Raw genomic sequence first — 27,430 nt, forward strand, 5'->3', positions numbered from 1 at the left:
CTAGTACGCTGGATGTGCAGGTGTTTGCATAGAGCGGGATTGAGAGCAGAGTCTGCTGCATATATTAAGTGTGTCACCCACCCGTCAGCTGACCACAAAATTGACACAATGCTGATCGCTGCTGTTAAAGGGATTTTCCAGGGAAATGGCTATTGAGGACCTATCCTCTGTAATGGGCATCAATGATAGATCAGCTAGGGTGCGCTGTCAGCACCCCCGCACACGGGTACTGAGCAGAGGCTGCTAGTCCAACTCATGTGGCGGGCGATGCTTGTAGCTGCAGCTCTTATTAAAATCAATGGGAATTGCACCTGCAGTAACAAGAGCCAGCCACTATACAGGGGGCAGCACAGCAGCCATGCGTAGCGCCACTGAAAGATACCCGATCAGCTAATCGACCCAGATACCGAGCGGCAGACCCCAGCTGATCAACTACTAATGGTCATCAATAGTATCTCTGTGGAAATCCTTCTTAACCACTTTGATTCTGACAGCGGCATTTAAATAGCCTGACAGCCGAAAACGTGAGCCTTATTTGTTCTGGCAGCCTGGGACATTATGCAGGCCGCCATGGACATGTATTTGTTAAGCTCTGCCTATGGCACAGCTTAACACATTGTCAAAATACAATACTGCAATACTGAAGTACTGCAGGATATTGCATAAGCGATCCAACGATTGCAAGGTCAAGTCCCCTTTAAGGGTGGGTGGAAGAATAAGCAAAATAAACCCTTCATCAATGAACAGAAAAATATTTGGCATCACCGTGTCCATAAAGTCCAGTCTATTACTACATTTATCCTTTACAATGTATCCCATATGAAAGGGAAAAAAAGAACTATGCAATTAGCACTGTGCTTTTGGTCAGCCCACTTTCAAGAAAAAGTTTTATAAAAAGCAATCCAAAGGCTTGGCCAGAAGATGGTGACTTAAATGTTTTCTGATTAAAGTTTTTTTTTTGTTTTTTTTTAAAACATGAAAAAAAAGGAAAATACTACATAAATTTGGTATCGCCATAATTGTATTGATCCACAGAATAAAAGTTGACAAGTCATTTCTGCTGTGACATTTATGCCGTAAAAACAGGATCACAAAAATGGTGCAATTGGCTTTTTTTTCCCCCCAAGTCAATCCACTTGGACATTTTTAAAAATATATGATATATTAAATGGTACCATTGAAAAATTCAGCTAATTTCACAAAAACACTCATACGTTTACAAAATAAATAAAAAAAAAATTTTGCCAGCGGGAGGGATAAAAAACAAAAACCAATGCCTGGCCTCAACAAGTTAGAATACTTGGGTCTCATCATGCATTTTGTACATCATGTACAAGCCTCTTAAATGCATGCAATTTCCATAGACTTCCACAGTGTGATTTTGTCACAGTGAAAAGAAATATTGCAAAGGGTAGAAGGACTTCAGGATAAGTCATCAATAGTTGATCAGCCGGGTGGCCAGCGTCCCACTGATATCAAAGGGAGCTGCACCTGCAATTATAAGTGCCGGCCACTACACAAGTGTCAGAGCTGTGACTTCCAATCCGACCTTCACATATACCAGCGCTTTCAGTGGACGACCGATCAGCCGCGGTCCCGAGTGGTTTGCTCTAGCCGATCAACTACCGAGGACCTATCCTGAGATCTTTAATAGTATTTTCATTGAAAACCCCTTTAAGCCTTTGGTTATCTCCAATGCTCACACTGAAATTAATGGAGTGGCAATGTACGTCCTCAACTGAGCTCCACTTGTGCAGGAACAATCTCAGGATCGGTTTGGGTGCCCCCACCGATCAGAATCATACAGATTGGGGATAACAGACAACCCCTTTAAATGGATGCTGGAATAGTCACCCAATATAATATATTTGTGCCTCTTGCATTTTAAGGAGGCAGACAACTTTCCAAGAAGTGTAACTTTCCAGAAGTGTAACATTTCAAAAGTACAAAAAAAAACACACATCTCAGGTGAAATTGTTTAAAATTACTGTTGCATCTGTGTGAAACAACCCATAGAGAATGACATGCCGCATGAAGCCATGATTAATTTACTCTGTTCATGACATTTTGATTACAGATTTACCCAGAAAAAAATATTATCCATTCGTAGGGCAGACAGCTGAAAAGTTCTAGAAACTCAATATTGCTGTACGGGCCAGAATGTTATTTTTTGTAATACAATAGTAGAAGGATATGAAAAGGATGGGTGCTAAATAAACAAAGTAGTAATTACACCATGTCTCACCGAAACCATGATCAAAGATCTCCAATCAAACAAGATGACGGATTAGACAAAGTCAATCCAGTTGGCAATAAAGAGGACACGCTCCACTGTGGCTGAGGCAAATCTCTGATTAGATAGATAATATATGGTGCACGGTTACGAGGTGTTTATATTCCGTCTCATTCACCATGGAGACCTACAGAAGACCCATAGACTCAAAAAACAATGAGAGGCCACGAAGAGTTAACTGGCTGAGCCAGAGGATATTTGCAGGAGGTGGTCACAGCTGAAGGCAGCAGTTGTTTAGATGTCTACTAGACAGCTGTTCGGTGAGCCTGTTACTGGTCTTCTATGGAGTTTTACACCTCATCAGGCCAGAAACACTGTTAGCGAGCCTCAGCGGCCACGTTGTGCCGCTCATAGACACAACACACTGCTGCTCTGATCAAGGCCCCATACGGTGAACACACCGGCAGGTATTCCCTTCTCAAGAGACAGGAAGTCTATAAGGAGCTGCTGCTGCTTCTTCAAGTCTTGTATCGCTTATATGAGGGATGGACAAAACCTAGGCATCACATAGCCAATGTGCCTAGAGACCTGCTACTGCAAACCAATGTGTTTTCCATTGAGTGTTGTTTAAAAAAAATAATAATGGTCCATTATAAATACAAAAATTGGCCATTCAATTGGTCTTCTAAAGTTGTAGTTGTCCATTCTTAATGTTTTGTAGAATTTAAGCTGCTAAGGTTTAAAAAAAATGTTCTTTTACTAACAAAAGTGAATTTGTAAGAAAATGCACACAACAGAACTCAGCATTTAGTAAAAGGATGGGGCTTCCTAAAAACCAGGACGCTCTTCCAGAACAGGTTCAATTTATTGGCATGGAGAAATAGCTTGCAAACTGGCTACCTCCATTAAATCGGTCTTGCTCTTTTCTAGTTCATGCCCCATATATCTTGCTTTATGACCCAGAACAGCGAGTCAACTGACCCTCTATCTTACCTGCGCCTGTCATTAGTAATGCAGAGCAATAGGGAAAGCATTATATCCCTGCTCTGTAAGGGCTGAAGGGCAGTCAGTAAACCCAATTAATAAACCTACAAGTCATAAACCTAGACCAGAGAAAACTGGCTGCAGCCATGCAGTTACTAAAATATGTAAATTAGGGCTTATAAAGTTAGGCATCATTTCTTCCCGTGTCTCCAAAGAACTTTACGCTAATACCACACGGACCTACGCCATCCATTTAGGTCATTCACATGGGTCAGTATATGCTATTAGAGATGGCATATACTGGATTAGAGTAGAGAAAGAAACATTCTACCAAAGACAGACATTGAGCAATTGCATTTTGAGTCGCGCCAATTAGGATAGTTTGTTAATTTTCATTACTGATCACATAGTAGTAAAATACTCAGATATATGACCTAATTTAGAGAGGCATCAGGGACAGGACAATGCAAGCTTTAGTTGCAAATCTATGCAGAATATTAAAGAGTCACAAAGACATAAAAACTAAGTGCTAATTCTATATACACACACAACTGTAATGTAAATGGGATTATTAAAGCATGCCAATAATTCAGTACTAGAAGCAATCAAAAAGTACTAAAAATAAAAGTTACAAACTTAATTACAAAACAAACATTTATATCTGAAGATGCATCAAATTTAAAAGACAACATGACAGCTTAATTACATTTATACAAGTTTATTTTTTTAATTGGATCTCATAATATGTAGTTTTAAATCCATTTACCATTTTATTTGCAGGCTGCAGAAGGTTTGCCATCATTGTGCATTATATCAAACTTTGGGAATGCCAAGCCTGAATCACTTACTAGAACGGACTAGCATCTTGGCAAGCGTCTGCTATAATACTGCATATTGAATTGCTTTTGCAGTACATTAAACCCATTTTATCACATGACAGGTTATACATGATATATACATTTAATACAAAACAGAACTAAGGTTTCCTGAAGATAAACATCTATGAAATAAGATAGAAGGAAGCAGAACTTACTGTGAAGAAAAGCTCCATAACTCTGCTATCCAAAAGGGTTTCACGCCAGGACTCTGTCGGCTTCAGCATCACATTTTGGGAGGACTCGAACATAGCTATATAATGTCTGCCCAGTTATCTGGTGTCAAGGTCAACAATAACATTCCTGCAAGCCTTAAAAGACAGGAGGAAAAACCCCAGGAGCCTGCAGTCCAGCAGCATCCACTACACAAGAATGCAATGGAAACAGGCTTTAAGCCTCTTCACATACGCTGCATAATTCATGCATGAGGCCAAGGAATAAAAGGTATTAGGCGGTGATAGAAAAGAAAGCCCGAGGAATGCCAGATAACAGTTTGATCATTATTATGCCGAATGCCACCATCATGCAATCACTTTGATAAGCAGGGGGCTAATGTGACAGGAAAGAGGGCAAACAGCAACCCCATGACAGGTGCTACAGTTTATGCAAAATAGACCCCCCCCCCCAACCCACTCTTCATTACTTTGCCATTAATCTCCATTCAGGAAAACAAATGTGATACGAGTCCAGTATAGCGGGGGCCTCGCTGGGAAGTATCTCTGGTTTGTTCAACTCCTTTAAGAGCAGAGATAAGTCATACTTATGTATTTATAGATGTGGTGGTAACGAGGGGATGACAGCCGGGGCACAAAGGATGCAAAATGAGGGGTCTGAACAGTAAAAAAAAAAAGTTGAAGGCGACGAATGGCCTTTAGTCTTACAATTACTTCTCCTAAATTCTAAGAGTTTAATTAAAACACTGTAGTCAATTGCTTTCTAAGACTTCAACACTAATTTTTGCTGAACTTCAAGCTTTCATAGCATTTTGACACAAGTTTCTAGTAGCTTTTTTTTTGCAACATTTAACCCCCTCAGTGGCAGGTTTAGGTAGTCTTCAGCACATTTCAACACTGATTTTTAGGAGATTTTCTGGGTGTGCCATTAAAGGGGTTAAAACCTGCAATAAAAAAAATAAATAAATAATTAAGCATTATAAGAGAACCTACAGTTTTGTGGGGGGGAAGAAAAACCAACACTCTCTAAACAAAAAAGCCTACAATGTAAAAATTCTGTTGTGTATGAAGACTTTTCAATACTCTCTTACAGCTCCTTGACTGATATGATTGGCTCCCAAAATCAAACATTTTGTACGCTCTTTTTTCTCCTTTTCTTAATGTTAGGCAATATGCACATTTGTTTTGCAAACTGTCAATTTAGATGTAAAAAATAGCCCTACAGTCAGTACTACTTGTACCTTTTAAAACAGACACCTTGGCTAAATCAGACAGATCCCATCGTAAGTTAGTTGCATTTATCAGACACTGGAGGTAATTTGTACAATGGATCAGGCAGTGTCGTAGTTTCACGGTAACCATATGGAACACTAAAAAGACATAAGACCGTCCAGTTCCACCTTTTCTTTTCTGCACGGTTGATCCAGAGAAAGACAAAAACAATTCCTATGGAGGTAGAAACCAAATTTTCCTCACTCTAGAGAAAACTGCTGGCCAACTCCAATCTGACAGTCAGAATTATCCCTGGATCACCGACCCTTCTGAAGCGATCAGTGACCAGACCATGTAATACGGTTATACTCATTGCTACTTCCATTTTCTCTTCATATGTCAATTTTATAAGAATAGAAGTCAAACTATTCTCCATAAACCGAAACAAGAATATCAAGGAATTAGGTACTTCTAATACCTCAATATACTTCCTGTGACAAATGCAGCAATTTGAATTTGAAATTTTGGAATCTAAAAGGCATATAAAATACACAAAAAATGCCAAAGAGAAGCTTGTGAGATTACTCGTGTGTTAGATCCCGAATCGTGAAGCAGATGGCACTATATAAAGATTATTACCAATATAAGCCCTAGTATTTCCCTCAGATCAGTCACAGACAGGAGACTTTTCAACTCCCTAAACAATTCCACATGACTAAGATTAGATTTTTGTATTTTCCTCGTGTGACCGACTACAGTGCATTAGAGCCAAGGCAACCTAGATGCTGCCTTCCCAGACCGTGCTCAGTATTAGAGGTCATGGGCACTGAAACTACTACTTGTGAACACACTTTTCACACCTCCACTTTATATGAAATATTAGGCTGCCCAATTAAAGGGGTTGTCAGATAATTAAAACATTTTATAACATGTACGATTAGAATTTAAAAAAAAAATAAAAATACTAACCTGTTACGGACCCAGTTGATGCTGCAATCCCACCTGCTAGGATTTATGTCACTGTAGCTGTAGTGTGCCCATATACCCACCTCACCACTGCAGACAATCGCCAGCTTCTGCAGTGTACAATACAAGACAGCTGAGGACAAGGACTGGCTGCAGCAGTCACATGGGTATACAAGAACATCACTTTTGCTGCCCAGTAGGGAGAACTGCAGTAACAGTTTGTAAGGCTGAATGAAGACAATGTCCATCTAGTCCAGCCTGTTTATCCTCCTGTGTTGTTGATCCAGAGGAAGGCAAAAATCCCAAGAGCAGAAGCCAATTAGCCCTTTTGGGGAAAAAATTCCTTCCCAACTCCCTAACGGCAATCAGACTGTTTCCTCGATCAACCCCTAATAGTTCCTACCTGCCTATATACCAGGATTAACAATTAACCTAAGATTTATATCCTGTAATATCCTTCCGCTCCATCAAGTCCCCTTTTAAACTCCTCTATGGATTTTGCCATCACCACATCCTCAGGCAGAGAGTTCCACAGTCTAACTGCTCTTACAGTAAAGAACCCCTTTCCATGTTGGCATATGTTGTATGCAGTGGCAAGGGATCAAATTGACGAACAAAACTTTTTTGTACTTTATCCTACATGTAGAAAAAAGTCTCTCCCAGGCCCACCCTTAAAATTAAAATGGAAGGGGACAGGGAGAGAAACAGACTAGTATAAAGACACAAGCCTATTTCAGATGATGTAATGAAGCCATATTTCATTAAAAAAATAAAAATACGGGAAAAAAACACCATGAGGAATTGAGGTATTGCACCAATAAGTCAGCAATGGGGATTGGACAAAAAGTTGCACATCTACCCTGCCTGAAAATACCTCCGCTACTTTTCTTTATATATGTTCCTATAACCAATTCTACAGTCGACCACAATTTCAGTACTGTAACAAGACTGATGGCACAAAGTCTTCCGACTTCTTGTGTATAGTCTCAACTCTATAGAGATGTAGAAGAGAACTCTACACAATAACATTTAAATTGCTTCAAAAATCTATTGTTTCCTGGGCAATATAAAGCAACATACATGTAATGTTCTGATGCCAGCTCTGGATGGCTGAGGCTGATCTATTCGAAGTGCAGAGTTCATTTTTAGTCCTTATATCCATCGGCATTAGTGTCTGACAAAAGGTTATTTTAGGGCTCACATACACAAAATTGCTCTGGAACACCCATGAAACTAATTTCTGTAAAACAATTAAGCTTTGGTGTTTTGAGCTCTTCTGTATACAAGTTCAGTACTGAAAAAACCCCAAAAAGATAGAGAACACTGGTGCACTCCCTAGAAAATGTCTATTACAGAGTAAGAACACAGGACCAAGAGTAGACATCAGACGGCTGTCGATAAATACAGAAGCAGACAGCCCCATTCATACACTTTTTCTGTCAGGGGTACACAAGTTCAGAAGTTGCAGAAGGAACACGTATAAGCCCAAGAGGAAATTCTACTAAAACTACATTTAAACAAAGTAAAAAAATTCTATAGAAGAAGAAAAAACACAAAACTGAAAACTTCTCTACTACATGCACTACAACATGACATCACCTATTGTTTTAATCCTCCCGTGAAGCTCTTGGGCAGGTGGTGGGTGAGAAGCTCTGTGTCAATGACGGACACTTCTTCAGTAACCATGCCCAGCTAATGTACATGTACCAATCGTCTCTTTAAAAGGAGCGATAGGCTGGCTGCAAAATTCCTATAATGCATTATACTTTGCTCAACTACAATAAGGTCTGCCAAAGGACTCCAAAGGATGTTGAAACACAATAATATCATAAGGGCTTTGGAGAGACAAAGGTAATACAATACCCGAGGCTTATTTATACTGGAGGTATGAAAGTCACTGCTCTTATAAACATGCAACATCAGAGTAAGCTGCCTATATCCAGGGAACAAAAAGGGTTCCTGTAATGACACTTGTAGAACAATAATGCAGGTCCTCCGGCCTGCCAGTATCAATTACTGAAACCTGCTACGTTAAGAGGCTTCTCCCTCCTCTCACCCTGCTCCGAGGGCAGATAATCAGCGCGTATCCTCTACTCGTAGACCTCCTGATCAACAGAGTTTAGACTGTGGGCATATTGTAACACCTCTAATACGGCCATGTTACAGATAATACTGCAACTGTATCAGCATTTGATCTTTATTTGCTGCCATTGTTTTATTTTATATTGGGCAAACATGAATGCGTACCAATGTATGCAAGTACCGAGGAACATATAGATCAAATACGGTTGACAAACCGCTGCATTCTAATTGCTTTCTATACATTATAATGGGCGTATTTTTCACGCAATACTGACGAAAGTAGCACATGCTGCGTTATAAAACACAGCCGTGAAAAATATGACTATGTAAATGGATTCAAAGATTTAGATTAATTCCATATTACAGTCTGTAAAACAAGGATCAATTGAAAGCAGCCTTATTGGAGATCCTCACTTACCCTTGAATGCACCATATATTAGAGAAACGACTTTTAAAAAGATTAAGCTACGACTATCTAGTCATTGGGTCATATTGGTTTAGATGAAAGTCTCTGGGGCAATGGCAAAGCAAGTTGCATATAAATTTAAGATTTTATGTTCTGTAGATGAAGCTGGGTATGGGCGTCAAGCAGGATCCATAATATGGATATGTACATGTCAAATAACGGGCCTCAGAGAGTCTAGTAAACCATTTTTTTACTTTTAAAAAGGAGTTTTCTGTGACATTAAAAAAAGTTAAGCGTTAAAATGGAGAAATAGAATATGCCCCTCTTCTAGCAGCTCCCCGTCGAGTGCTGCAGTCCCGCTGCCTTCCGCACGGAACCCAAAAGCCGTGGCAGGCAGTCATGTGCCATTCACTCTGCATATGAACACTCAGCCACTCCGGTTTCAGCTGAAGCCGGTGTGAGTGGCTGATCAGTCACGTGTACAATGAACATCAGGTAACCACCTGCCGCTGCTTCCAGGTTCCATGTGGAGGGCACCGAAGCTGCAGCGCTGGACAGCCAATGGGATAGGGGAGTATTCAATTTCTTTTCATTTTAACCCTTTATAATTTAAAGTCCCAGAAAACCCCTTTAAGTAATTGTTGCCCTTAGTTGGATTAAATCTGAAGACTCTTGTGCTACTAACCACCAAAAAAATGTAACCTTCTGAAATTGCAATCTACAGTCCACCAAGGCCGTGCAGTAAAAGGATATAGTTTGGAGGCAGAAAGTTCCAACTTAAAACTTGATTGGCTAGTGCAAGATAGCGCTGGAATACTGAAGACATCTGAGCGTTGAGGTTCTCCCGCCTGCTGAACTCCTGTAGAACTTCTATCGTTAACATAAAGATTCGCCGTAAATCCTCTTCCTAGAAGAGAAGTAGAGACATTACACAGCTATCAACCCTTAAGCCGCCACACCAATCACAGCAAGGAATGAAGGGAGAAGTGCCTCTCCGAGAAGCGGCCATAGAAATGATCCAATGTCATTCTGTCATCAAGGCACTAGCACTCCATTAAACTAACATCTAGAAGAAAACCCTTCCATAAACAGACATTTTCCCCCCTGGAACGCCTTCCTTTCTCAAATACTAGGAATACTGGGTGGGATGAAGTACCACGTCCGGCACGCCCAAAGTTGGAGAGAATGTAGGTCTTTAAGCTGCCCATCAGAAGAAAACAAGCAGAAAATGGTGACAGCCAATCCATGCTGTGGGTTTATTTTTTTACTGCAGTATATGGATGAAATTTCCTGTATTCTCATCTACACTGTAAGATACTGCACGTGAACATACCCCAACTGTTGTGATTTCTGATTTTCGGGATGAGCCCTATCCACTGACTATAGTAAAACCTGGAAGAAAATGACCTTTCAGAGTATGTGTGCTACGTTCACAATTGTTGGAAACAATAGGAGAAACCCTGTCTATACAGTATTTGTGGAACACCGCAGGGCTGAACGTCTGTTAGACTAGCAAGTGTCTTGTGCTTTTCAATAGTGGGCAAAGAGACACAATTACAGCTTTGCAAATCTGTGAACGTTCACTTTGCCGGATGTTTGTTGACTTTTTTCCCCAAATTTTCTATTGCCAATCTGTATTTTTCCCCTCAGAAGACAAGACTTCGGACACAAATACTTTAAAAGCGCAGTTTCATAGAATGTCAAGGAAAAATGCAAAATGTAGGGTCTTTTCTGGTGTATTGTTTCGTTCAAGGAAAAGCTAAAACATGTGTAAGAGATGTGTAAACAGGTTTTAGGACTGTCTCCATGGTTTTTTTCCCTGGGTCAGTGGTTTATTAACCCCTTCCCACTCCATGACGTACCGGCACGTCATGGGAGCCTGGTACTTCGCGCAAAATGACGTACCGGTATGTCATCGGGATAGCGCGAGATCATGACTGTCCGGAGATGCGCCCCCCACTGTTAGATCGCGGCAGGGAAAGAGTTCACAGAGGGATCGCGCTCCCTCGGTGTCTCCGGCCGGCTCTCGCGATCTCATCACGAGAGCCCGGCCTGTCACCATGGCAATAGGACGCCAGACACTGGCGTCCTGTATTGCCTATGCCTATGATCGCTGTATAAGCGATAAGGCATGGGAGAGCACTAGCTCTGCCATGCCTTATCACAGCGATCATAGGTACAGTGTTGAAAGTCCCTCAGAGGGACTCAAATAGTGAAAAAAAAAAGAAAAGTGTAAAAAAAGAAAAATGTAAAAAAAAATATGTAAAAAAAACCCCCTTTTTTATGCTTTTTCTAATATTAGCATAAAAAAAAGGTAAAAAAAAAAAATTAAAACCCCACATATTGGGTATTGATGCGTCCGTAAAGACGTGTACAAAAAGTTGAACACACTTTTTATTTTGTACAACAAAAAGCGTTTTAAAAAAACGCAAAAAAACAGAGGCAAAATGCTTATTTTTAGCATTTTGCCTCACATAAAATGCAATAAAAGTGATCAAAAAAGCCGTACATTCCCCAAAATGGTACTAATAAAAACTACAGCTCGTCTCGCAAAAAATAAGCCCTTATAGAGCTCCGTACATAGAAAAATAAAAAAGTTACAGGACTTTGAATGCAGCTATAGAGAAAAAAGGCTTTTTATTGCAAAAAAGTGTAAAAACCTAAAAAAAATATATAACAATTTTGGCATCGTTGTAACCGTACAGACCCGCAGAAAAAATTTAGTGTGTCATGTATGTTGCATGATTAACGCTGTAAAAAAACAAAACAAAAAAAAAAACCTGTCAGAATTGATGCGTTTTCTCTCCCTATCATAAAAAAAATAATAAAAGTTTTACGATATAGTCTATGTACCCAAATGTGGCACCGATAAAAACTACAGCTCGCCACGCAAAAAACAAGTCCATATACTGCCGCGTCGACGGAAAAATAAAAAAGTTATGGCTTTTGAAAAATGGAGATGGAAAAATACCAAAAAAAAATCGCTTGGTCCTCAACGCCAAAATAGGCCGTGTCATTAAGGGGTTAAAATCTAGCATGTTTAGCATCTATTCTAGGTAAAGCTTTTTCATAGGCTTCTCTACAGGAAGAAAAAAAAGTCTGTATTAGGCCCAATGCCCATGGACAATCACTGCGGAATTTGTGGCCAGACGCCTGCCGCGTATTCCACAGCGATGTCCATAGACATGCCATGTTTAAAGATTCTTCCACGAGCAGAAATCAACTACAGCAGGCTTTATTTTGTGTGGAAAATTTGCACGGACGGCTTCCATTGCAGTCAATGGAAGCTGTCCAATCGGCGGCGATTCCAAAATGTCAATCCTCGTCATCGAGACACTTGCTGCAGATCCGGACAGGGAAGTATATATTGATTTCGCAGTCGGAATCCGACTCGGCCGTGGGCAAGAGGCCTTAAGGAAATAAGTCCTTAGAAGCATAATATTTTCAAGATTTTTTTCAACTTGAAGGGCTTTTCTAGAACTTAAATAAAATAACAGACTTAGGACTGTGTAAAAAGAAAACATGCTCACCTACTGCAGCGGCTCCCTGTCCAACACTGGAGCCTCTGTGCCCACTTGATGGCTCAGCACAGTGAACGGCACGTGACTGAACGCCTGTTTCTTTTCGAATCTGAACGACGGGCACTCAGGTTCCAGCGCTGGACAGGAGCCACAGGAGTAGGAGAGTTGGGTCACTTTGCACTTCACAAAATTCTAAGCCTGCCATCTTTTAAATTCAGGAAAAACACTTTAGGGCCTTGCGCCAGTGTTTCCCAACTCCAGTCCTCAGGACCACCAACAGGTCATGTTTTCAGGATCTCCTCTAGTAAGAACACCTGTGGCAATGTCTGAGGCACCGACAATAATTACATCACCTGTGTAATACGGAGGAAATCCTGAAAACATGAACACACTGTGGGGTTCCTGAGGACTGGACTGTTCTGTTTTTGTAAGAGGACGCCCAAAGAGTTGCATGAATCTCTTACTGTACCTGTATGCGCTTCAGATCCCATACGACGGAAAGAAAAATAATTGTAGCATCTCCACTGGGCACCATTTACAGGGGAATGCTCTACTAAAAGCATTGCTTCTAACGATGAACCATCCATACACAAAGTCCAACTGCTCCCAATCAGTATGAATGAGCTTTAAGAGCAAGCATACATGTGACCAAAATTTCTGCTATACTTGACATGATGTCCATTGACTACAGGGAAAAAACTTGATAAAATAAGCCTCAAACAAATGGATCCGATTTTTGAAGTCAATACTTTTATTGGCATGTGCATTTTTTGTATTACGGTTATAAACTTCTAAAAAGTGATGACCCTTCATGTATGACAGGTGGAGATATAACAAAAGCTCAGATCTATTCTTTATTACATATACCGGTAATTATCCATAGAGCAAAAAGCAGCATCGAATGGTATTTTAACAACTAAGAGGCTAGGAAATTGAAGTTTCAAGACAACAGGAGGCAAAATTCCCATTTAAGCGCTGACCACCTGTAGTAGTGATAAGAGGGAATGAAGAACCAATACTGATCAAACAGGGAATCTTTTAAGGTGCTTTTACACAAAGATTAGCAGTCAAATTCGAACGATGGCAACAATGGCATTTTTTGCATTTCATCCAGACATAAAGCTCCTTGTTCTACAAAGACAGTTTTAATGGTGTTAAGCACTTCAAGTGTGATACAAAATATAAGACAAGCAGGCCATCTGCAAGCAGGAGGGAGGAAAACATGAGATTACTTTGGACAATGGCCAAAGTTATTTTAGGGCAGTCATTGTTAGATTGTGTTAGCTCTGTGTAGCATGGTAGTACCATATCAGTGAAAATCACCTCCCGACAACACAGGGATCATGTGTCATGGCAGAGGAGGACTACTTCTGGAGAAAGTCAGATACATTGCATCTTCTAAGCCAGAGTTCTCTAACTCCAGTCCTCAGAGACCGCCACCAGGTCATATTTTCAGGATTTCCTCAGTATTGCACAGGTGATGTAATTATTGTCGGTGCCTCAGACATTGCCACAGGTGTGCTTACCATAGGATATCCTGAAAACATGACCTGTCGGGGTGCCTTGAGGACTGAATTTAGGAAACACTGGCTTCATGTGTGTCTGTGGAGATTTGATAGCGCACAGACAGGTATCTGCATACTATCCAATGCGAGTTGCGCCCATTAAACTTGGGCAGAATTCATGATAGCATGCAAGTTGTACCCAAGTATGGCTTTTCACGGACTATCATCCGAATGTAGGTGAGAGTTTCATGTAAACCCAGCCACCAACTTAGTGATGGGGGAGAGTTTGCTCACTAGTAGTTTTGTTTCATCTAAATTAAGGGTGGTTTCACACCTGAATTAGGGGTTCCACTTTCCTTCTCAGTTTAGGGGAACAGGAAAGGAGGATCCCCATGGTAGAACGGCTCCTTCTCAGGATGGAACCCAACAGCGCTGAATGGACCCAACTGTCTATAATGGGGTCGGTTTGATTTCCGCTCATCTGGCCAGCTCTTAGATGAAATAAAAAGCGGAGCATGCAGTGGTTTTCCTTCCGGTAGTTTAAGCCGGATTGGACGTTCCAATGCAGATGTGAAGCTACCCTAAGAAATAGTCCTTGATTGGATTGCCTGTTTACACCAGACAGCAATTGCTCAGAGTCTTTCAGTGCCTAGTCCAGTGTTTGCTCACTCTGAGTAATCTCTATGTAAAAGCACAGTTTGTACGCCAATAACTTGCTGTATCGATTTTTTTGGAGTGACTATTCCTTGCATATGACTTGGGGTGACTTTACATAGGACAACTATTGCTGATCTATTCAGTGCAGTTGGTTCACAAAACTACTGCAAAACAAATGGGACCCCATGACAGTGCAAAGTACTAAGTCTTGTGATGAGGACATTTAGCACCTACATATCTGCGTACACGAAGGCCATATTCAGATGTGGCATATTTGTTGAAGACTTTCAGTACATATTTCACACTAAAAATCTAAAGGATTTAGAGAACAATGCTAAAGAATGGGGATTTACAAAGCCCCATTCACAAACGTTCAGTTATAGACATAAGAGTGTGCTGCAGATTCTAAAGTCCGCGGCATGCTAGTAGACTAGGATTTGCCATGGATTGCCACTGCAGAAGGCTGAAATCAACAGCAAACTGTCATTAGCCAAAATCTTCCATGGTGGAAGGGATCTTAAATGAAGGGTCAAGTCGGAGTGGAGGGGCAGCAATGCTCATCACTGTAGAGTACAGAGAACGACTCACCTGAAATATTCTCTTGCAGTTCCCATGAAATTCCATACTGAGGCCGATGTTGCTGGTTTTGCTGGAACTTGAAAATTCTATAAGAAGTGCCGTTAATATGGAGCAAGCCAACGTTTGCTGCAAAGAAACAGACGAGAGGTTTGAAAGATTCCCGACATTTCAGCATACGATAATACCTCTTATTGCTACATAAGACTAATAGCTGGACTTGTCAAACACCCCCAAACCAACAGATACAGGGAGCGCAGCTGTTTTTCTTGGTTGTGAAACTCAATGAACCCAGCTCATTAATTAGAAAGAGGTCATATAGTAACTAGGTTCACACCAGTATACTTCACCATGCATGACAATGGATTATAGACAATACAGACAACTGCTCTGGTACTCAATGTATTATCAAAACTGACAGCGCTGTAGGCCGGGGTGTTACAAGCTGGTTATATGGCAGTTCTTGATTTTCTTAAAAATAAAAGCAAAAAAACTATAATACATCTCTTTTTTGCATCCATTCATGTGTGCGACTCACAAAACTGAGACTTTTGATTTTAATCTCCTTACTATTCAAAAAAATAGATTGGTTTTCTGTCCGAGGGGTCACCTGCCTAGGACCGATCTGTTCCATGGCCTCAAGGGCTGCAGCTGAGTTGTTCAATTTTGTACCCAAATAATCAGGTTTCTATGTGGTTTTTTGGTCCCCTTTACTGGAAACTGAGTGCTACAAAAGACACATATGCTACTGCTTCCCTTAAACAATGGCAGATGTTTATTGTGCGTTACTCTACAGATTAGGAGATAAAACGGCTGATGACGCCTTTCACACGGACTGCATGGCATCTACTGGAGGGTTTGTGGGGCACTTTGGGTCAATTATATATTGGACAATGGTCACATGGGAGTGGAATCTTGGATATACAATGTCTAAGAGAGCCTTGTTATAATTACCAATATCATATATGTCAGTGAGCCCATTGTCTTGCACTTAGGCAGCTTTCACACGGCCAAGAAAATCAGGCAAGATTTGGGCATTGCAAGACTTTTGAATGGGGTTATATTCATGAAAAAAACCTGTGGATGTCCTATCTTTGCGCGTTACCTGGGAACTCCTCGCCCATTGTTTTCAACAGGGCTGGAAAACATTGCATGGTGTGCAAGGAGCATGCAAGTGTGATGCAGGACCTCCCATTGAAAACAACGGGAAACACTTGCCTATCCTCCAGCATGGCTGAAAGCTACTCTACCTGAAGTGATGGGAGGAGTTTTTAAATAAAAACACTTTGCATCCACGGGTAAATCACATGTTCCTGAGCCCGATATTGGGCTCGCCTGTGTGAAATTAGCCTTATGTTACCTTTTACTACTTTTGTTTTTTTGCTCGATTTGTAAATGAAGATTTCCCATTGAAGATGATGTGATGTTTTTACATGCAAATACAATTTAAATAGGTTTAGGAAACTTTGGCTGGATCGTTAAGTCGTTAATCGTGGAAATCAAATCAATTACAAAACATTTTGCATATAAAACAGTCTACAAAGAGAAGGAATACTGAAGTCCAGCTGTTCCCAAAAATCTCATTTTGTTATGTCTCCTGTAGAAAGCATACACAGAAATAGCAGGTGGCATGGGAAACTTTTAAAATGCTAACGGATGCCAAGCGACCCAGTGGGCAAGCCGGAGGGTGTCTGCTACCTGGAGTGTCCCATAAGCCTGCCCTGGGAGATTGTGGACTGGTGCATGCACAGAATCGGCTTACAAAAAGGGACAAATGATCTGCACATCTGCAATTTCCCAGCACATGCAAGAGACATCGCTTCCTCTGTGAATACCCCATACATCATCCATGTCACACGGGCAGAGAGGAGCATGTTTATGGGACAAACTCCGGACAGCTCACTTGCTGGGTTGGCCGGCATGCGTTAGCAGGCGGCATGGGAAGCTTTAAAATATTATTTCTGCAAGTGTGATTTCTTCAGGAACCATAAACTAAGGCTGCCTGTCCACGGGCGTTGCAATATCCGCCGCGGAAGCTGACGCCCAGGAGCAGGAGCCAGCAGACGGATGTCCATGGCGAGCCTGACAGATAGGCTGATCGCGGAGAATCATGGCAATTCGCAGCATGCTGCGATTCGCCGGCCGCGAGCGGAGAATCGCTATAATTCTCCGCTCGTCGACAGGGGGGCTGTGCTTTCCATAGCAACGCTATGGAAAGCATGCACTGCGTTTCCCGCGGCCGGATTATCGCCACGGGGAACGCAATGAAAATTCACCTAGTGGACAGGCAGCCTACTAAGAGATTTACTAAGCCCAGCAATTTGACACCAAGCTTAGTACAATTTCCTCCAGCGCATGAACAGGAGCGGTTTCTGGTACAAATCTATCTACATATATAAAAGCGGAAGCCCTCACTGACTGGCTCGCCACTAATTCTCTAACTTCCTGGTAATGTACAAACGTGAGACTTGGCAAGAGCATTCTTTAGGTCCTACATGTGAAAAGTAAAGTAAAGGGGGTCACAACTTGATTACTGAATGCCAATTGCAAAAGTAACTGCAGCTCTATGTTATGAAACTTCCCAATGTCGTAGAAGCGTGAAATTTGGCACTTGCATTCTTTAAGTCCTAAGGAAACGTTAAGTGGTCACAGCTCGATTATTCAATGCCAACTGCAAAAGTAAGTGCATCCCCTATGTAATGTACCAAATCTAATTCTCTAGCTTCCTAGTGTCGTATAAACATAACATTTGGCATGACCATTCCTTAGGTCCTAAATAGAAAGAGTAAAGGGGCCACAACTCAATTATTCAATGCTAGGTGCAAAAGTAAGTGCACCCCTATGTTATCCGACTTCCCGATGTCGTACAAACTTGAAATTTGGCACGAGCATTCTTTAGGTCCTAAATAGGAAAAGTAAAGGGGTCACAACTTCAATATTCAATTCTAAGTGTGAAAAACTGTGAAAATCCAAGATACACGACAGTTCTTTTCTCAGAAACGATAAAGCCTAGCGAAATAATTTGCATACTGAGGAGAATCTACCTCACCTCTATGTGTATACACTGAGGAGAATATATTGTAAGGCTGTAAAGTACATAAGGAAGCGGGCATGAGCTGTAGGGATGGAGCATGCTTTTAAGGCTAAGAAGGGGCCGCAGCCTCCAGTCTGGGGTTAAATCTGAATAAAAACTGGTGTTACATTTAAAGGTAGAAAGGGGAGAAAATGGGAGGGGTTGCACATTCTGCTGAAAGACATCGGTACACGCAGTCAGAGGAGAATCCAACGCTCCTCTATGTGTATACATGACAGTAGATTATAAGGACAGCGCCTTGGAAGGGATATATAGGTGCAACACAATTTCTTGGAGAGATCTTCACAAATCCTCACACAATCCACCTCAGTAGAGAGCCGCATGCAGGAGAGAAAATAGACCCCCCATCAAACAATTAAGACAACCAAGAGATGCACTCAGACTCAAGTCAGTCAGAGCGCATCTTTTGGTTGTCCGCTATGTGTATACATATTCTATTCTTCGGTTCCTCTGAACTAACCATGACTCCATAAAATTTTCTGTGCAAAGAGGTAACTCGTGTGAAGTTGGGTATATTAGCTAGTTATACATAAATCTGCTGGCCCAGGGCGGCCACGCCCCCCTCCTAACCAAGGGACATTCAATTTTCCTGAAAGTGGCAAGGCCAGCAGAGTAGCTGCAAAGTCATGACATTTTTGCATAAGACGCCCTTATGCCAAGTTTTTTTTTTACTTTTGTATGCCAGCTTTATGATGTAAAGCTTTCCCTAATATCCCTTTCAGGTTTTCAGTCTCTGTAGGTCGCTTTATATGTTTGGAAGTGCTGACAGGTTCCCTGTTAAAGGGGGATTGTCAGAAACCACCCATTTTGAGACACAAGCCCATGGCTATTAGCCGATCACTGTGCGCCCTGTTCTTGGCAAGCAGACGATTTTGCAGTGGGAAGCCATAGACCCTGGAGGGGAAATGTAGTATTACATGCTGGCCATTCAAATGATTGGCCAGTCATGTAACAATAGTGGTTTGGGTCTGTCAGAGATGATCTCTGTTCTGGCTTACAGAAGGGGGTCCCAAGTGAGGTCCTTCCCTCTCTGATATCCATATGCCCTCATTAGGGATGGGATTAGGGAAGAAATTCTATTTACAGAATTTTTTTAGTTCTAAATTAAAACATTCACAGCAAAAAAAAAAGCCATAAAGTGCCATTTAGATGGCACTAAAATATGTACCAGCTTTAAAAAAAAAAACCCAGACCATTTTATTTTACAAGGCAGCTTGTGAAGAGGATACAAATGTGTTACAAGAAAACTGCAGTGTGTCCAGGAATTAGAGGTTTCAGACAGAACTAATTGCACTTCAGCCAGAACATAAAACACTCGAGAAAGATTTGTGGTAAATTACAGCAAAACCATCTGCGGGAATGTGAATAATGGGACAATTCGGTTATTTACACATCATCAGAAGTAACTCGCTCCGCCATAAGAATCCCAAACTATAAATCACTGTTGTCAAGCAGAGTCATTAGCGCCAGGCACAGGGTTGGCACACACTGCTACTGTACAGCAGAGCCGTGAGTGGGTTCCAGCAACAAACCCTACTGGATCACAATATGCCCCCTGCTAATTATCTACATATACCGTCCATTTAGGCCTTTCACACTGTAGGATATACTAGCAAATACTTTTTCCCCAGCAGCTTTTCTCCTATAAGTGCCATAATGCCAAATTAGGCATAATAAACATTTTCCTAGAAGTTATTGCATGAAATTGCCCCACTTCAGCGGGTACGACGCATGTTGACAAGCACAAATATCGGGCAGAGTTTCTCGGCCAATATCACGCTCGCCCGTATGGATGTAGCCTTAGAATGGGAAAACCCAACAAGCTGATCAACTTCCAACAAGGTTGGGTCATTGATACTACACTAGCCGGGGCCAGGATGTCATACATGGCCAACCTTGTGATGTTCTCTGCTGTAGTAGTGTGGAGAGTATACCGAGAATGGTTTGATTGAGGCAAGAAAACAAGAGTTGAGATACTGTGGACAAAACTCAACAAAAGGAGTCAGAGGAGGATGTCAAGAATTGCCTGATGACAGGCAGTGTATAGTCAACGAAATTGTAGCTGAACAGAATGCTGGTTTTTCAAATAAAGTATGTGAGCGATGAGCTGGTCGTTCCTCAGCATGGATGGGCTAGAACAGAGAAACAGTTTGAGAGCCAATGCTTTCAGAGAGATCTAGAAAGGCAAGACTGCAGCGGGCAAAATAATGCAAAAACTGGATCACTGAGCAGTGGAAAGACATCAGGCGCATAGATGAATTTAGATTTCTATAACATACTGATGGGAGGTCAGAATTTGGTGCAAGCAGCATGAATTAATGAACCCTACTTATCAGGTATTACCAGTTCAGGCTGGTGGAGATGGACTAATATCATGGGCCAGGTATGTTTTCTTGGTACACCCCGAGTCCTCCAATACCTGTAGATGGATGCCATGACCAACTGTGTTTGCTGTAGATGGATGCCATGACCAACTGTGTTTGAGGCCAAAAAAGGTCCACTGCACTAATCAAGCAGCCCATGCAGAGGCTCTCTGGACAACATGAGGTTACTAGGATCATCCTGATGAAACAACCCCTCCAAGCCGATGAGGCAGGAGAGACGTGTGAACTTGTCTCATGCACTTTTTTTTTTTTTAAGGCTATGTACCGGTAGTTTTATTAACTATCTACAAGGACTGTAAAATATGTGGAAACTCAGTAGCCAAATTGTCCTTAGAAGTTGCCATCTCACACTAAAAATAAAAAAAAAGCCCATATTTTCACATCTGTAGTGCACGTTTGCTTGAAGCTTTTTACCGAAAAGCCTAGCAAAAATACAATTGATAGACAAAATTAAGAAGCATAGAAAAATATTGAGTGCGCGGGTCCATGAAGTAGTAAGTCAGTAGTCAGACAGAAGTGTATGCAATACCTCACTACAGAGAAGATTAAAGATGCGATGATACTATTTATGCAGGCTGATCCGACAGCTGAGAGTCAAGCCCCAGTGCCACCAACTGGCGCATCATGTCACTACCTTGACCTTACAGACGCTTGTTATCTTAGCTAGCACGTGCCGAGCTTAATCCCTCTTTGCCGGCCGATACCTAAACAGATCAGACTTGAATAGCATGAGTGTCACCGCCTTCCTTCCAGCCGCACAACAATGGCAGCTATGTCAATCTTTTCAGAGGTTAATGTCAACCGTAAACAGCAGAAGCAGCGAAACAAGGAGGGACGGCGGAGTGACGGATGCTCCATTGTATGCGACACATGCCTACAGTGATTACCTGGGACATGCACTCAGGGTCAAGCGTCCATCGATAACACTACTACATGGCCCGTTATACAAGTATGACAGATTTACAACCACTGCACCCGTTAGCTTTATTAAATAACCCACAACCACCCTGCACGTTGAACTACATGTATCAGAAGGTCTGCCACTTTGCATCCACTCTGTGTGCGAGTATACACCAAGCAGCCACCCCCCTCTATATTAAGAGGCTGTGTGAGTGGCTGTCTCATCGGTATCCCTCACAGGTGTAATTAGCTCCCTCATTTGGTAGTCAGCTACCTGCATGGTGAGAGGATGCATCTATATGCACTCCTCACTCAGTAAGTAATGGCCGTTTTCTGTGATTGTTTATGAAATAACCCACATCAAACTACAGTGTACTCCCTTCCCTAAGGGCTCATTCACATGGGCGTATTGTCATAGCGCATTACGCATGCGTATTTCCTGCGTGTAACACTCGGTGAATGGAGGTAATGAAAGTCTATGGACTTTTCATTCTTCCATTGACACCTGCGTTGGAACTGCGAGTGGATGTGTGTATAAAATAACCCACAGGAGAAATAAATTACAGCATGCTCCATTTCTATACCTGCGAAAGTAAAGCGTTTAATACGCAGCCCCGCTCTGCACGGAGCAGGGAATTTGGGAAAAAGAGTCACACTGCGCATGTCCGTGACGCCAGAATCTCGGGCATGTACAGTGCCAATCGCCGCCCGGATGCGACCTCTGCCAAGAGAGTGAATGGGCTGTGATGAGTACAACGCAGCGTGGCTTACAGTGTTGTACTCATACGCCTGTGTGAATGTGCCCTAATTAGTCCGTATAACGACATACACTGCAGAAAACAAAAATTAGGTTCTTTTGGCATAAAATCAATGTGGAGGGTGAAGTTCATATACAGTGAATTTCGTTGAGTTTTTGTTTGTGTTTATAACTTATTTTTCACTTGGAAAAGGAAGCAGCCAATGACTGCAAGAACCACTAAGCCAGAAGACTAACTGAAGGTGAAGGTAAAAGTCATATTCCGGGTTATGCCAAGTAGTTCTACAAGAGAACCTTAAAAAAACAAACAAAAACAAAAAAAAAAAAAAAACAACTCTCTTAATGAACTGAAGCTTAAGATGGACCAATGCCTCTACAGCCCCACCAAATGGAAGGTAGCATTCCTGCAGGTCCGTATCAGAACAATTAACGATGACTGGGAATTATCAGCCGAAGGCAGAATCTTCTGCAGAAGGCGAACATAACCATACACAGACAGCTGTTTCAGGGTAATTGTCCCTCAGTGTGCAGTAAGTTTCCTACTTGGCCACTGAGAGGCCTATAGAGGTGGGTCAGTAAGGGTATCATTTCTCCTTAGGGAGAGAATCTAGTACTTCTGAGACTTCTACCATTGATGACTTATCCTCAGGATACATCAATCAATTGGATGAGTTCCTCCACTCTGGATTCCCACTGATCAGATTGCAGAGCCCATTGTCATTGTGAAGAGTACTGGAAGAAGATATTGGTGTCGACACTGCAACAGCCGCTTTGGTTCCACAAGCACAACTCCCATTGAATTTAATTGGATTTGTGCCTGCATTACCAAACTCCTCTCACTGTAATAGGGAAATTGGTTTCTGCACTTCTAGTGCCTCAGCTATTGGATGTTTCCTGTATGTGGATTTCAAATCCACGTGCTAAAAAAAAAGCACCCCCCAAAAAGGCAAAAAAGGTGTACTGAAAGGGTAAGCTCAAGGTACATACAGCAATCTTATCAGGTCAAAGATCTATGCAATCGCATATGCAGTATGTGTTAGGAAATCTTCTGAGACTCGAGTTCACCAAAGAATGGTGGAAGCTTTGAATGGTCAAGTCCAGACGCTGATCCAGCAGCCCCCGAAGTATGGGATGCGACACTCATGAGTTGACACCGTTGTGCAATAAAGAATGGGGCCAATTTTCTCGAAGTCACTGACCGATGAGCAGATTCTACAGGGGTCACTGGTAAGTTACACCATCATTTCCATACATTCTTAGATATACAAGGTCATTTGATGAAGACTTGGCTTGAGGTGGAAAGTTAGGGATTTCACTTTATTTTCTCCGCACCTTTTGTAGCCCCCTTCACCCTAATAAACCTGCAGTAGTAAAACACATGTTTCACCAATGCAAATGAGTGATCTTTCATCGTTGACAATCATTCAACAACAAGAAGTCACTTTATACAAATGCCTGTAACTCTTAAGAGACTAAAAGGGGGAGGCCACGAATTGCGGAGGAGCAGCTGCCTCTATATGTGCTGGTATGTAGAGGTCAGCCGGGCAGCCAAAGTGGGCAACAGTGCAAGTGGAACAAGAACGACATTAGGGTTATGGGATGAAAGGTCAATGGAATAATTTACTTTCAAGAACACTCAAACAGCAGATGCCGCATGCTGCTGTACCCTCATTAAAGAGGCATTACTGACTGACAGAGGGGGATTAGCTGCGGCAGGCTTCACCAGAGAAGGAAACGCTGCAATGCTACTTACTGGTTTGTCACTTTAGTGACAATTTATGAAGACTTGCTGCATCCTCAGTTCTTCTCTGGCAAGTAACGATACTAATGTATGCGATTAAAAGGACCGCAGGCATTATGACCTAACAGGGTTCATTTACATGGGCGGATTTGCACTGTGTATTATGCACGCAATTTTTGCACGTGTTATACGCAGTGAAGAGGCCCTATCGACTTCAATGGGTTCGTTCACATGAGTGCATGTTTGATCGGTGAAAAAAAAACCATAAGATATGCTGCATGTCCTATTTTGGTGCATATTGAGGTGAAAGGGCCTGCACAAATAAGCTGGACACTTGTGTAGTCACTACTCGTTTATTCAATCAATGGGTCCTTCTGCATACACATACAAAGTGTATTCGCAGCACAAAAACCTACAGAGGGTAGAATACGGGGACGTAAGCAATTTTTGGTTGCGTAAAAATGTAGCATGTTTATGCGACTGGTACATGCTAATGCCCGTGTGAATGAGCCCCAACTCCCTGCAAGAGAAACGTATGATCTCCAAGAGCCTGCACGCCACTGCAGCACCAAGCTACATCCATAAGGCATCCACAAGGTCCATCATCCTTATGAACTTAGTATTGTATGTATTGTTCGACTTTTCCACTTGACATTTTGGATAGATAAGCTTTATTAAGGTTCATTAATTACTTTTTCAGCAAGAAAAAAAGGAAAGAAAGTTCTACATAAATGGACAATCATCACGTGCCGACAAGTCATTCTCACACCAGATACATAACTTCAGATTGGTCATACATGACAGACATAAGCTTCATATGAATGGCAATTACAAGGGCAACATCTGCTAGCTAAATAAAAGAATGGCTGCCATTCTCTGTAGCGGGACATAAAGGAGTCCAACTAAAACATCACAGGAGTGCGTAATATTTATATACCAGTCACACAGTGCCTGGTGCCAACGATGCCCCTGGGTACTCTTATGGTGAAAATGGAAAGTTTAAGTAGCTATGTTCCAGATAGATTATATTTCACACACACTGACTGTATGTATGCATATACACAAACATTAATTTCATATACAGTACCCATAACTGGAATATAGCTACTTAAAAACTTTCCATTTTCACCCCAAGGGTACTCTACTCCAAATCAGCACCTCTGTTGATTGTATTTGCTACTCCAGAACGCAAATACGACACACAGAAGTCCTTAGTTCCATGCTCTTCAATTTACTCTGCCATTGAAGACTCAATGCAGGCAAGCGTGTAGTCATGATTTGAAGGGGTTATCCAACCGTAGACCACTGATGGCCTATCCCCATGCTAGGCCATGAATAGTGGATCAGCGGGGGGGGCCATTACCTGGAACCCCTGCCGATCCGCTGTACAGTGGGTTGGTGCCATTGTGCACGGAACCACTTTCTGCAGGAACCAGACAGCCCCGTTCCCACTGAAGTGGTCAGGCTTGGTATTGCATAAAATAATCCCCATTCACTTCAATGAGAACTTTGCCTGCGATACCAAGCCTGGCCACTGCAGTGAGAATGAAACAGTCTGCTTCCTGAATACGTTAGCGAAGTGCGCCGGCCGAGGGAACAGCTGATTGGAGGGGCCCCACGTGACAGACCTCTGCTAATTTACTATGGATGACCCTATCCTCAGGATACGCCAGTCACTTAAAGTTAAACATTCCCTTTAATTGAGCTAAGGTTTCATTCCGGAGTCTTATAGGCCACAGGCTGAACCAGACACAAACTATTCAGCTCTACTGGCATGGGGTGACTACATTTCCCTAAGGGGCCCAACACCAAATCCAGAAAAAGACCACCAATATGGGGGAACACTAAAGAGAAAACTAATCTATGCAATGCACTAATACTATGAAAACTGCTATTCTTACTGCGTCTTTCTAAAACTCGCGTCAATGTTTCCGCTTTTTCTGTTTCGTAATTGGAGCAGGAAAAAGGAATCCCTAGAAGAACGGACCTGTTTTATGGCGTAACTGAGTGACGCCTAAGAGGACCCAGTTGACTATAATGAGATCAGTTGGGTTTCCTTCCAGCATTAACACCCCCCCCCCCCCCCGACATTATATGCCGTGCCATTTTGTCTGGAATTTAGGCAGTAATCAGAGATGGAGCCTCCAACGCGGACGTGGTCAGAGCCTATGTAGGGCCATAGGTCAGAGCCTTCTGTTGGAGGTATATGTCGGGGAATCCTCCCCTACCACCGATGGCTCAGAACATGACGTGAAGTGAGCTTTACTGGTTCTCCAGTACAAAGTGAAGACAGCAGAATGAGATTTATCATGTAAGCACCTCACTCACAAAAGCCGCATTCTCTGGCCGGGCAGCCTCCTCTTGTTCTCGGGACAGATTGTCTTCTATAATCTCCTGGCACGGGCCCAGTAGCATTATTCCCCAAAATAAACTTCACAAAAGGTTAGCGCTAACAAAGGCGGCTCAGCTGCTTCTTTAGAGGAACAGATCAGCGAGAGTGGAGCCATCAATCACTACATACAGAAGAAACCTACTGCTGCCCACATACATCAGCATCTCCTCACATGGATTTGTGGTTGGGTTATTACATGATGGTTTATGGTATAATGTTCTAGACACACAGAAAACATGAGCCATATCACCTCACAGCGGGAACCAACCGGCCGACTCCAGGGGCACAAATAGGAGGGTTTTAGCACTGGGATTGCAATATGGAAGAGCAGTGCATTAGAGACGGGAAGGACCGCTGTGATTTTGTAATTTTTTTTTGTTCATTTAGGGTCTCTTTTTAATGCAAAATGTGAACGGAAATTCCTCAAATTGGAGGCCGAAAACTGTATAGACCCAAGAACTTAAGCATGGTTCTCTGTTCTGCTACATATCGCTGCTGATACATTTGTTGTGTGTCTGCCATGGAGTTGCAAAAATAGGCCAACAGACAGGGAAATTAATGTTCTCCTCGGCCAGGTAGAAGGGCCTTAACCTCTATGCGTCGATCACTCTCTAGAGTGGTTCTCTCCCACCTGTGGCCCTCTAGTTCTCGTACAACTAGACCCCCAGCAGTCTTTACGGCCACGGCTCTCTACATTTCTCATCAATGTCACCTTGCTGGGACCCCCAACCAATCCCAAGAACTGTGATGCCGTTACCAAGTAGATGGCTGACCGGCAGCACAGGGAATGTCCCTGCCAAAGGGCTTCTTTAATAAGCTTTCTAACATTAGTCTAAGTGTAGCTACTAAAAATACGCAGTGACACTGAAGAAAATATCATTAACCCCTTCATTCCCCGGAACATATATTCAGGGGTGTGGTGTTTTTATATAACGGTATCAGGGATCGATCCTGTTCCATATACACTATCAG

At 42.2% G+C, this 27,430-nt stretch overlaps 1 protein-coding gene across 1 annotated transcript in view; it reads right to left on the reverse strand.

The window, feature by feature from the left end:
• XPO4 (exportin 4) overlaps nt 1-27,430 on the reverse strand; it is a 92,239-nt gene that overhangs the window by 35,550 nt on the left and 29,259 nt on the right. The window contains exons 5-7 of the mRNA XM_066582176.1: nt 15,203-15,319; nt 9,685-9,838; nt 4,251-4,363 (exon numbers count right to left, since the gene is read on the reverse strand). Of these exons, the coding sequence (XP_066438273.1) occupies nt 4,251-4,363; nt 9,685-9,838; nt 15,203-15,319 (384 nt within the window). The remainder of the gene's footprint in view (nt 1-4,250; nt 4,364-9,684; nt 9,839-15,202; nt 15,320-27,430) is intronic.

This window comes from Eleutherodactylus coqui, chromosome 1 (assembly GCF_035609145.1).
Source record: "Eleutherodactylus coqui strain aEleCoq1 chromosome 1, aEleCoq1.hap1, whole genome shotgun sequence".
Taxonomy (NCBI): Eukaryota; Metazoa; Chordata; class Amphibia; order Anura; family Eleutherodactylidae; genus Eleutherodactylus; species Eleutherodactylus coqui.